This window comes from Polypterus senegalus, chromosome 4 (genome assembly GCF_016835505.1).
Source record: "Polypterus senegalus isolate Bchr_013 chromosome 4, ASM1683550v1, whole genome shotgun sequence".
NCBI classification, from domain to species: domain Eukaryota; kingdom Metazoa; phylum Chordata; class Cladistia; order Polypteriformes; family Polypteridae; genus Polypterus; species Polypterus senegalus.
Window position 1 is genome coordinate 186,214,276 of NC_053157.1, and position 13,526 is coordinate 186,227,801.

General features: G+C 36.2%; 1 protein-coding gene across 1 annotated transcript in view; it reads right to left on the reverse strand.

Annotated features, from left to right (window-relative positions):
* maea (macrophage erythroblast attacher, E3 ubiquitin ligase) overlaps positions 1 to 13,226 on the reverse strand; it is a 105,737-nt gene extending 92,511 nt beyond the window's left edge. The window contains exon 1 of the mRNA XM_039751774.1: positions 12,889 to 13,226. Within this exon, the coding sequence (XP_039607708.1) occupies positions 12,889 to 12,957 (69 nt within the window). The 5' untranslated portion in view covers positions 12,958 to 13,226. The remainder of the gene's footprint in view (positions 1 to 12,888) is intronic.
* Between the last annotated feature and the right edge of the window lie 300 nt (positions 13,227 to 13,526).

The following is a 13,526-nucleotide window of genomic DNA, read 5'->3' on the forward strand; positions in this document are numbered from 1 at the left end:
GGAACGCAACCCCCACGATCGAGGAGGGATTACTGTATATAAAATCCAATATCTGTCTGTCTATCTGTCCGCTTTTCATGAGAGAACTACTTAACGGATTTAGATCAGGTTTTGTTCTATAATTTACTTAACATTCCCGGCTGACTTTGCAACCTCTCTCATTGCACCAAGTATCATAGTTTGCTTGTGGGACTGTTTTATATGAGCAAATTCAAGAGAGATGCAGTGGGCCAAGGGGAGGTGGGTGGTGCCTTCCTCACTCACACGCCAGCCTTAGGGTATATTTTACATTCACTTAGCTAGCTAACAAGAAAACTACTTAACGGATTTGGATCTGGCTTTTTCGTAGAATTTGCTTGAACATTCCGGTTGATTTTGCAACTTTTGTCAGAGCTAAGTAGTGATATATTCTCGCTAATCTGAGACAGAGGCTGTGGGCCGAGGGGAGGGGGAAGCTTGACATCAGGAGTAGGGAGCCAGGCAGGGCCCTCCTCACAGTCCCGTTTCATTACACGGGCGGAGAGTATTAGAATAAACATAAACTTAGTGTGATTACATGCATACACATAACAAGGTTAAAATGAATAACCCAGTTAAGGAAGAAATAATTTTCTTATGGTTTGTAAATATGTTTAGTCAAATTGACATTTTATTTATAGGTTACTGGTAGCAGATTGTACACAGCTCACCCTTTACTGCTTGGTTGTGCAATTCAGCCCTGCAAAGGACCTGGTATGTGTGCTTCCAGTCTTACAAGCAGGGCTGCTGGAATAATAACACCAGAATTTTTACTTTAAGACAAGTATTGTGCTAAGTTATTCATTCATTTAAAAATTAATCAGACTACTTAACGTGCATTATTTTTAACTTGTTACCCTACTGCTCTCGAGATTAGGTTGCTGACTTCAACACAAATCAATGTAAATTGTGCAACTATAGAATACAAAACTGAATCAATCACTTCGGTACACTGCTGTGCCATTTTAAAAAAAAATTACATTGTAAATTCTTTCACGGTTTCTTAGTGTTCTGCCACAATGGAAAAAAAAGAAAAAAAGACCTCACCAGAGAGCTACCAATTCAGCTGGTCCATCTGCTTTTTTAAAATTGTAAAATTCACTGCTACAAAAAAGTAAGTGACTTACATAAATAAAAAACGGATCGGGTGATGAGATCAGGTAAATTTCAGTGCCAGGGAATTAAAAACAAAATTCTCAAGTCAAAGCCAAAGCTTATTTATCTGGAATCTAAAAGCAATGAACAAATACACACCATCAATCAAGGATACCTGCAAATGAGTGGCACTGACCTTTATACAGTTAAAACGATGACATCACATGTCCAGTTATCCCGTGGTGGCAACCACCCTAACAACACACAAAAAGCATACAAAAATGGTATTGTCCAAAAAAAAGAAACAAAAGATGTTTAAAAAATTGATTTAATTTATTTAATTTTAACTACTTTAGACCTTTTTCCAAACTAATATTAAATGGCAGAAATTGAATCTGCAACCCAAAAAAATAATTAATGCGTAAAGGAAAAAAGTAACACCAAATAAGAATGAGAGAAAAGAAGAAAAAACAATCTAATTCAAAGCTAATTCATAACGCTCAAGAGAATTTACCATAACATTTCTTTCAGCTGGTTCTTGCTCTGTTCCTCTTACTAAGTACAGTAATTGCACACCACTTCAATTACACTTAGTTTCGGGCCCTGATGTGGGTAATCTAATATTCTAGTGCTCCAACTGCAGACTACCACTTCAAGTAGATCTACATTGTGCTTTATTGTGGTTACTTTGCTTAAAGACCAAATTTTAGCCAAAATTTTAAAATGTTCTTTTCCTGGAGGTACAGAAAGAAGTATCAAAATCAATTTAAATTTATTATAGCAGTTATAAAACAGAAGTTACATTCTGATCAAATCAACAAAAACAATAGCTGAAATGTACTACAAGGCCATGACAAAAATAACCACCGCTCTTCATAGAAGGCTGCACACTCTTTTTTTTAACATTCTGGAACCTTGAAAAAAAATTGAAAACTGGGTTTGTTACATAAAACAGTCTGCCACTGATAATTGCTTCAAGTTTTACAGTGTTACACGTACTACAGTCTGTTCTTCCTGTTGCAAGAAAATTTCTTAAGTGTATCAGGCCTCTAGATTATTTCTTTTATGCCCAGTCAAAGAATTTACTCGGATGCCAGAATGTACTAACAGCGCAGAAGTCTGACCTTTAAATACTGTTAATGAGATGTGTTGAGACTTCCACTGCATTTCCATCCTCAACACACTGTTTCTTTCCATTACTTTACAACAACTTAACCTCCTTAGAGCCTTAAAGCCACGTAAGAAGCATTGCATTTTTTGACTTGAAAAATGACATTTTTATTAAATCATCTTTCTTCAGGAAATGAGCAAAAGTACAAAGTCAGAAGTGTAGGAAGTATAATAACAATATAAATAATAACAACAATATTTTTATTATTAATTAGGGCGTCGCTCGCCAACCCCCAGTTTCTGCCGCCCGCATATGTGAATTTCACTTTCACTAAACAACAAATCTTTTAATTCTCACGGATAAGCCTCTTTGTTGAGAAGAAACACTACTTTTCCCTGATAGTAACAAGAATCAAACGATCTACAAGTCTCCGACTTAAAGTTTAAATCTGAACAATATATTCGATATATTTTCGCTGTTCCATTATTACACCGATTAATAAAATTTGTTTGTTTGCGCTAATGCGATCTTTACTATCATTTTTTAAGACTTTTGAATTTTAGTACTTCCTTTAACTCTAACCTGCTCTGTACGTGAATCACGCCAACGTTTTGAATTCTTTAAGACGTTCTTCTTGTCATCTACTCTGTCTTTTATTTCTGGCCCCGGGAGTGGTTAAATCTCTTGGCACAAAGTCTCGTCTCGAGTCTACAGCCTTGTTGAAACAAAACTATGATTTCTCGTCTATCAGTGTGTTAGTGCAGTTACTTCAAATCTTCTTCTTTAGGAACCCCATTATTTTGTACTGCCATTTAATATGTCCATTTACTTTCTAAACTACACTATGAGCTCAGTTCAACACTACTTAAGTAATTTCAATCAGGTGTGCTATTGGTACAATTTAATAAATAAATGAATACATCAATAAGCTTTAGGAAAACACAAGAAATTCTAGACGTTTTTTGCATCCTGTTTACTTTTAATAATTCCAATGTCATGTAGTGTTTTGACAGGTAAATAAAATATTTCAATTTTTGGTAAGCACATCTTTGCATATATTAATAACCAGTAAAGAGAAATACATTTAAATGTGATTTTTGCAACTTACTTTACATAAATACTCTAATGTGAAATACTTATCATATTTAATCAATGTAACTGATTAAAAATTGTAATCAAATCACATTTTTTTAATCAACTACTTTATCCTGCCCCTCCACTGCACTGCACTGCACTGCAGAATACAATGACTCTCTGTACTGTCTTAGAGTAGGCTAATCATGGAGGCAAATGTACCACATTCAGTGGAAGAAGGTTCCTGCAAATGTCAGGCAAAATTCTACTCTGTGTGCTAGTATTTTGCCTAAAAATCTATGAAAACAATAGTTTATGGTGTAAAACAACAGATGGTGTTCCAAAACAGCACTAGCTCAATGTACCTGTACCTGAAGAGTATTAAGTATTAAGATATCTAGTAGGTTGCTTTTGAAAAAGTGAAGAACGACCAAGGAACCTCAAGAATTTAAAATACAAACAGATTTACACATTTCAACAGCCCAGCTTGTCACTGTTCCTATAAATAATACATATTTAATGTGATGATTGGCAATAACAAGCAATGGGAATTTAAAAATAATGTTTGTTGTGTAGACACTGCATCCTTCAGTACAAAGTACAAAGCTGTGACAATGTTGGAAGTCCAAAAAGTAAGTTACTAAAATATTTTGCATATATTCATTTAAAGCTTTGCAGTTGCAAAAGGATAGATTATTGATTCTCTTCAAGAGTTACAAATTGCCCATCACTCGTTGCCTGTCAATATGATTTCAGTTTGTTTAATTGATTTATACTTTACAAAAATTGTTAAGATGCTTTATGCCAAATACACCTAGCAGCTATATTCATGATCTCTATAAATTGCCTCTATCTTAAATTAAGATGGATTTTTTTTTTTAATACATAATAAGAATTCTTTGCATTTATATAGCGCTTTTCTCACTACTCAATGAACTCAGCAATTGCAGGTTAAGGGTCTTACTCAAGGGCCCAACAGAGTAGAGTCCCTATTGGTATTTATGGGATTCGAACCAGCAACCTTCCAATTGCAGATGCAGATCCCTAGCCTCAGAGCAACCACTCCACTACAAGTACTATTAGTATTATAATTGATCCATTGTAACAATGTAAAAGAACCCTAAAGCCTAATTATTGCTCTTGTTTCAAGTTGTACTTTCTGAAACCAAGTTATATTAATAAATTATTAACCAAAAATATATTTTTTTTACTTTTAGGGTCTTTTGACTAAAATGTTTTATGGTTAACAGTGGTATCTTGTTTGTCGTTTTGTTAAGAATTATTTTAGTTGTTTTTTTTCCCTTATACTGAGATTTTTTAATTCTGTACATAATATTATTCAAAGTACAGCACACACTCATATGCCTATTTGAATTACTTGGCTAAAGTTAGTAGTTAGATTAATTGAATATTCTATTTAATCATTTTACAAAATAACTGTGTCAGTTCCTGCGTGAAAGGACAACATAAATATTTCTCTTTTCCATATTTAATAAAAGAGGACTGTACAGTATATTTGTTGGGAGTATGTTAGAATTTATCAACAACAGTATTTGTCAACCTTAAGTTTTTATCGAGCTTTGCGAATCAAACTGGATGCAAATAACATTTTTATAGTGACAGAGTACAAAGATATATATATATATATAAAAAAAAAATCAAATGAATGAGATCATGCCATCACACAGAATATGAATTTAGCAGGCAAATGCAACTTTTAGCCATTTACATTTCCTGAAGCTACTATCCACTCTAACACATACTGTGCTGTCCAACAATGACTGCAACAATGACATCAGCAACAGCAAATTTGCAAATACCTTTAAGTTGGTATACATAGTAATTTATGTTAAGCATGCACTATGCAGTTCAAGGTGGAACACTGGAAATATATGACATTGGCCATGCTTGGTTCAGGCTCACATTAAACCTATGTTAGGAAAAGTTGGGTTCAGAATATGGAGAGATGGTTGTCTACCAAAAAAAAAAAAATACATCCACCTTGATTGTAACAAATAACTAGCTGCTGAGTTCATTATGAATGCAATATTTTGGGTGAAGTTAATGAATATTATTTCAAAAGAGAATGTTTCCTAAAGGCTAACAAAGAAAGAACTAAAAATAGCAACAAAGTTAAAATGGAAATTACCAAGTAAAATGTTCATAAATAGTTATGAGAACAAGTAGCAGCATAAAATGCTATGTGCCATATTTGCAAGATTTACAAAGTTGCATATAATCTGATGATTACTTGAAAAGGCTAAACTGGTCATTATAAGGCTACTTTTTCACCACAGTTGTAAATTCAGCACATTTCTAAAGCTAACCAAATCCTTAGGGGAAAGAATAACTAATCCATATCCTCCAAATTATATAAAATGTACCCTGTCTGAAAAGTGAGTGACTCATCATTCTCTTTTAACCTTTATTACTTAACAATCATGAACTTTTTCAATTGCAATAAGAGAAAAATACAAGTGACTAATGGAAGTTTCAATCCTATTATTTTGTGATACACAACTTGTAACTTCAGTGTACTCAAACAGATTAAAGAAGAAAAGTAACTGGCTTGCAATAAAAAAATCCCTCAAGAGAACACAAGATTACTGACTGGATATGCTGTAGACAAGTTTGATTCCACTGTTAAGTATTAAAGGCATGCTGTAATTGTTGAAACTTCTCAAGAAGATGCAGTTTTAGCAAAAGTCAGACAAGAAGAACAAACGCATTCTTCAGCTTAAGAAAACAAAAAAAATAAAAATTCTACCAATACTTAATATTGAAACCAGAATGACAGTTTCTTTGTTCATTGGACACTTCTATACATTTTATCTTTACAAAAATAAAATCCAGTGATCAAAAAAAATTTTATATCTGTGTCACATTTAACAATATGCATCATGATCAAAGGAATAAAATACAAATCCAGCATGCAGTTCTCAGGTGAGTACCCCACTTAACATTTGGCAGTTAGCAAATGCCAAAAACTAAGTTGAAAAAAAGACAGGAAATTACAACACTTCCCAAGAGTACAAGAACATCCAGATATGAAAATGCAGAGGTGTATGATGCAAATAAAAGCGTGTTTCATGCTGTATCACTCACTATGTGGTTACTTATTCATTGCAATAGGTTCAAGTACTTCCAGGCCATATCACCACCCCACATTCAATTCCAACAAATACAGAATAACTAAAAGAAAAAAATAAAACAATGCACAGAAGAGACTAAGGCAAAGATTATGTTCCTTTGACATAACTTTAGAAATATCTTTTAAAGTTTTGCAATGGGTTCACTGTGTATCTTTGTACAAGTGTACCCATAGTGGCCAATATGTGTACTGTAGCCAATCAACATCAAAACGTAAAGAGAAAATATTGCACATCAAGCAACCCAGTATTTAAATATTTTTCAAAGGAATTCTTTAAAAAAGTATTTTAATTATTACCAAATCAATCTATTTTCTAACCTTTTCATCAGGTTCAGGGTTGCAGCCTATCCCCAGAAGAACTAGCCACAAGGAGGGAACCAACACAGGTCCATGAAAGGGGCAAACTCACAGATACATTCTGTTGGCCAATACGCATATGCACATTAACACTAATTTAACATAACACACTGTCTGGGAAATGATACTGCTTCCTATGTGTCATTTAACAAGTTGCTTCTATTTTATGGATATGCTAGCTTAAAAAAATAATGGGTATAGTACAAGGTGACAATAGGAAGCATAATGAAAGAAACATTTCAACTGAATTACAAAAACTATGGCAAATTCTACATTACAACAACAACATTTATTTATATAGCACATTTTCATACAAAAAAAATGGAGCTCAAAGTACTTTACAAAATGAAGAACAGAAAAAAAGAAGACACAATAAAAAATAAAAATAAGTCAACATTAATTAACATAGAATAAGTAAGATCCGATGGCCAGGGTGGACAGAAAAAACAAAAAAAAACTCCAGACGGCTGGAGAAAAAAAATAAAATCTGCTGGAATTCCAGACAAAGAGACCGCCCAGTCCCCTCTGGGCAATCTACCTAACATAAATCAAACAGTCCTCTTTGTATTTAGGGTTCTCATGGAAGGACTTGATGATGACGGTCACTTAGACTTCTGGCTTTCAGTCCATCAATGTTGGTGCATCATGATGCTTTGAGTAGGTGGTGGTGGCGCAGGCCAACCTTTACATACAAATTGTTTACTCTTCAGTGGTCAGAAACAGATACAGCTGTCTACCTCTTTGAGCGTAGGATGCCAAGTGTTTTGCATTCTTACCTCTTCCTTTCAGTATTTCTGTACTGTTCCAGTTCCAAAAGAGGCAAGAGCTTCGTCACTAAACAATTACAGAACAGTGAACCTTGTATCATGGAGACCTTTAAAAGACTGGTCTTGCACTATATGAGTCTTCTTATAAAAGACCATTGGGATCCCACTGTGGTTTATTTAACCCTATATCACATTACGTGACTAACAGTGATTTTCAGTAATAGCCTACATTTACATAATCTTAGCAAGTCAGAGGCATTTGGTGGCACGCTCCCATGAAGCTGATCACTTAATGTGACATAGCCAGCGACTGAGTCCAACCGGTCTGCAACATACTATGATAAAATCAAACAGGTCTGATTTTGTCTTTTCTTGGAGTGGCAGGCTGTGTGTGCAGGAGAGCTGACAAACAATGAATGCTCATTCAGAAGTACAATGCGAAGAATTTTGCACTTCACAAACAGAAGAACACTTTGTCCATCTGATGTTTTATGTACTAAAAAGGCCCGAAACCGTGGCTAAACTCACCACAACAATTAATCCTTCGTACTGTGCAGGCCCCATTAAGCAGCATGTGTTCTGTAAAAATCACAAACAGAATCTGTCTGATGTCTCATATTTTACATATGGAAAAAATAAAGGGCAGAGATTGCTGCTGAACTTGCCTCTGCAGTTAACCCTTCAAACAGCACTAGTTCTGTCAAGCAGCACAGATTAGAGGTTGGTCAGTAAATATGACAAGGTCTGTGATTTTCAGTCATGCAAACTGACATGGTGCAGCGATGAAATCAGTGCCTGCAGTCTGCTAATCGGACAAACTCCACAACAAAATGTCAAGTAATGTGAAATAATTAGGTGGACAAAGATTGTTGCAGGTAAAGGTTGGCCTGCGCCACCACCACCTACTCAAAGCATCATGATGCACCAACATTGATGGACTGAAAGCCAGAAGTCTAAGTGACCGTCATCATCAAGTCCTTCCATGAGAACCCTAAATACAAAGAGGACTGTTTGATTTATGTTAGGTAGATTGCCCAGAGGGGACTGGGATCTGCTCCATAAGGCATATTGCCATTTAAACAAGTCTGGCAGCACTGGGAGAATCATGTTTTTGTCTTCTCCGATACCACCCAGCCAACCCTGTGAAGGGGAAAGTTTATAGATATGCACAAGGATAAGCCTGTAGTGTCCTGGATAATGGACTATCTGGGCTGGTAACATCACAGGCACATCAAATAAACAATCTAATTAAACAAGCAGGTTCAGTTACAGCACACACTCTTGATTTGGTGGAGGAAGTAGCAAATGGACAGAATGAAGACAAAACCGAGTGCCATTATGAACAGTGTTGCACATCCGACCTATGGCACACTATTATTGAGTATTTGAAGCCAAGGAATTATTCAACAGATGTATGACAAGCTACATACAGCAAATACTGTACACCCTTATAATCATTCACTGTGACTGCTCTCATCCTTAATTTTCTTCTTTTTTGCAATTGTTTTGTTTAGTTTTTTTTTTTTTTACATCACACTCCTTCAGATATTGTAAATGTTAAATTTCATCCTTGGGACAAAAAATATTCTGACTGTGGACAAAAGACTTAACATATTTCCAAATGACCTGCAAGAGCTTCCAGTTTCAAAATAAGAGATCCAATAATAACTACAAAAATCGCTAACCTCTGAATATAATTTATTCAACATCTAATTATTTTTCTGAAACCAGGCACTGGATTTTCAGGAGCTACCTTATCCTCATTTAGCAAAAGAAAGGAACTAACTCTAGACAAAATGTCGGTCTGACACAAGAACACCCACAGAGGCCAACTTTACTCTTGTGGGGGTTTGATAAATGTCACTTCCACATAAACCCTAGTGGAAATGCTAGTATGTATATAAGGGGTCTCTATGATGAACAACCAACCTGTCACAACAGTGCTACACTGAAAAGTATTCCCAAATATATACTATAACAGACACGTAATCAGATGGGGTTTTTGCTTTTTGGAACACAATAGGTCTCTCAGTACCAACTGGGTGACATACAAATTACACCGCTTCCCTGAGCACTGCTCTTGACTATGTGCATCATTCTGTGGGCACAGAGTACCTTTCTTACCCCACAATGAATATTCCCAGTAGAATAATGCACCATGTCATAAAGTATACATTATCTCAGGCTGAATTCATGAATATGACAAAGATTTCAATATATTCCAATGGCCTGGCCAGTCTCCGGATAGCAATCCAATAAGGTACTTTTAGACTAAAGTAGAACCGGAGGAAATGGGTGATGTTCTCAAGTAAGTATACACAAAAGTATTTAAGTAACATTTCAAGCACTTTCTCATATCTGCTTGTCAAATAATTTGGACTGTCATGGAGGCAGTAGAGGCCCTGCCTGGTAATAGATACGTATACTCCCAGTAGTTACTGTGTGTACTATAGCTAATTAACATCAAAACATAAGCAGAATCAATCATTTAATCAAGAAATCTTTATTTTATATAGGGCCACAAAATACACTCATCAACATGAAGTGTTTCACAAATCAAACAAGACTGAAATACAGTATCAAGTTGAGAACAATAAAAATTAGGCCTGTACAGCAGACTAACATTAGCCAAGTCAGATGTTTCTCTTTTTTCGGATATTCTTGTGTGTGTGTCAGAAAGGGGATGATGTTTGTTTGTTATAATATTTCTTGAGCTTCTATTAAAAGCTGAACTTCCCCTTGGGGACAAACATCTATATAAAATGAACACATAATATGGACAGGCACTGGAAGGACCTTGCAAAAAGCCGAATATTAAAAATGGAGAATGATGTACAATGGGAACAGAGGAATCAAAACAAAAACTATAGCTCTATTTTAGAAAGTCACTGAAGGAAGACAAGTTTGAGAAAAAGAAAAAAATAACCTGGATCTAAATTGACAAAGTCAACAAAAGTTGTACTGCACATTTCTGGCAAAGTGCGAGGACTTGAGTCAAAAGATCTGAATTGTCTCATGGGCTTCTACAGGATTAAGAAGCTGAGGGATTTTATGATGTTGGTGATAACTGATTTTTAAGTCAATTATTTTTGTTTTACAGTTGGTATTCGTATCTGCCAGGAAGCCAGTGTAGTTCAGATGTACGGCCTGGAAATACTCAGTAGTCATCAAAGAGATTAAACAAGTAATTTAAACTGGAGCATATTTTTAAACAACAAATGCAAGCTTTACCAGCATGAAAAACAACTGAGCGAGAAGAAAAAGTAAATAATTACAAAAAAGGCACTATAAACCTTTCAATAAAAATATGACCATGTTGAAAGTGTAAATGAGACAAAGACCTAACACTAGCAGAGTATGCTTCTGTACTCTTCCATAAATTCCACAACTGCAAAAATTACTTTGCACTTCATCCTGACCCTTTCTTTGTGTTCTTTTAGCTCTTAGCAATTATGTTCCACTAGAATGCACCTTATAAAAACCCCTATGGCATGAAGAGGTCATACACACATCTGGTAATAACTCCTTAACCCCTCATTAAAAATACTGGTGTGGACATTTATCAGGACTGTCTGCAAATGAACATAATTTTCATCCAATAAAGCCTTATTCACTTGTCTCTCTACATTATCACTACCAGTACCTCTACAGTCCCAGTACAACATAGATTGCAGTCTCCAAATTCAAGGACAGCAAATGGTCTTAGCAACATTCAGATTAATAAAAATTGAAAGACATAAACTTACACATTTGACAAATATATTTAAGTTTGTTTTAAATGATGTGTTTCAATAATTAATCATTCATTCATACACTTCACCATAACTGCCAGTAGCTTTAACACATACATCATCCACACGACTGCTGCATATGTAACCCACTGCAATGTTGCCAAGGCTGGCAGGTCAATCCCTGCCACTAACTCCAAGCAAATCACTCAGTCTATGTTCTTATCTGTAAACAACAACAACCACCTTTATTTATAGAGCACATTGTCATATAAATAATGTAGTTCAAAGTGCTTTACATGATGAAGAGAAAAAAAAGACAAAGTAAGAATTAATATAGGAGAACACTAATTAACATAGAATAAAAGTAAGGTCCGATGGCCAGGGAGGACAGAAAAAACAAAAAAATTCCAGATGGCTGGAGAAAAAATAAAATCTGCAGGGCCATGAAACCGCCCAGACCCCTCTAGGCATTCTACCTAACATGCATGATCAGTCCTCATTGTATTCAGGGTTCTTTCTCATGGGAGGACTTGATGAGGACGGTCACGTGGACTTCTGGCCTTTAATCCATCAATGCAGGGACATCATGGTGCTTTAAACCATAATAGCAAAAAATTACTCAAGTTCTGATCATCACCAAAGGAAACTGCAAAATGTTTAGAACTGCATTGCATGTCAGTCAGCCATTATTCAACCCTCTATATCCTAGCACAGGGTCACGGGGGTCTGCTGGAGCCAATACCTGCCAACACAGGGCGCAAGGTAGGAACAAATCCCGGGCAGGGCACCAGCCCACCACAGGACACACACACGCCAAGCACACACTTAGGTCAATTTAGGATCGCCAATGCACCTAACCTGCATGTCTTTGCACTGCACTTGGAGGAAACCCAAACAGACACGGGGAGAACATGCAAACTCCACGCAGGGAGGACCCGGGAAGCGAACCGAGGTCTCCTTACTGTGAGGCAGCAGCGCTACCACTGCGCCACCTACACGTATAGTTCAAGATAAAAAACTGAAATACAGTTTTGTTCCATTGCCATCGAGGTTTCCACGTGTAGACTACACTTCAATAAACAACACATTAGAAACCATTAGTTGTTTTATGAGGTGACAAGTACAAGTGTGCATACCTGGCTTGACAGCATGTGTGACATGCAGAGCACAGTGAGGTTCAGGGCTACTCCACCTAAACTTGAGGCCCTGCAAAATCGAGCACGAGGTGATAAGATTATGTTAAAACAGGTATACGGTATTCGTCCATAATGTAATAAATAATAATTAGGCTTATTTTACTACGAAAAATGAATATCACATCAATAACAAGGCTGTGAAATTCATTTTTTGTTAAAACAATGCACAACGATAGACAAAGGGGGCTTTCAAATATCGATCTCGCAAGTGTCTAAATCCTGCAAATACACTATAGAGTTTTAAAACAGAGAAATACGACTGAGTGTCATGAAGAAATCAGCAAGCCACTCAGACATAACGGGGGCCCCACTCCCCCTACCACTCAAAATAATTAGCGTTATAACCCGATTTAAGTATTGTCATGACTGATGGAGTTCAATACCACACCTTTAAAGTTGGATATTCCTGAACCTTCAACGCCATGGAGAGTTGAGCAGCTGATTCTTGCACCGCCATCTTCGACTGGGAAAAAAAATCTACATTAAAACTGAAGAGCCACAAAAATACTGCACTGCATCATGGGTTAACCAGCGTCTGGGGTGGAGTGTAACTAAAGAGAAATAGCAGTCTTCGCTTAAGTTTGAAAGGTGCTATTACACAGCCGGGGGAAAAATGGTTAAATAGAAGAAGTGTTAAAAAAAAACTGGCAAAGGTACTGAACATATATAACTCAAAGATAGCACTGAATATTCTTGTTCCGGTAAGGCTACCATAAATGACAGCAACGATGATCCAATCGGATTAGTTTCCTGCTCTGTACAGCCAATCCCCACAGAGGGTGGGACAGCAGTGTACAACAATTCATTTTTGATTGCCAGAAAAAAAGTACTTGCTGTAGAAATATTTTCTTCTTATCAGAATACGAGACGAAATGTGTTACCTTTATTCGATGAATGTCACGATTTCTTTCTAACGATTTTTTAAGTTACTACAGGAATGTCCCATTGGGCCCTGCGACGGCCAAATCTGTTAGCCAATCAGAAAGATAGCGGGGTGAGGCTTTTGACAGAATTCGGAATAAACAT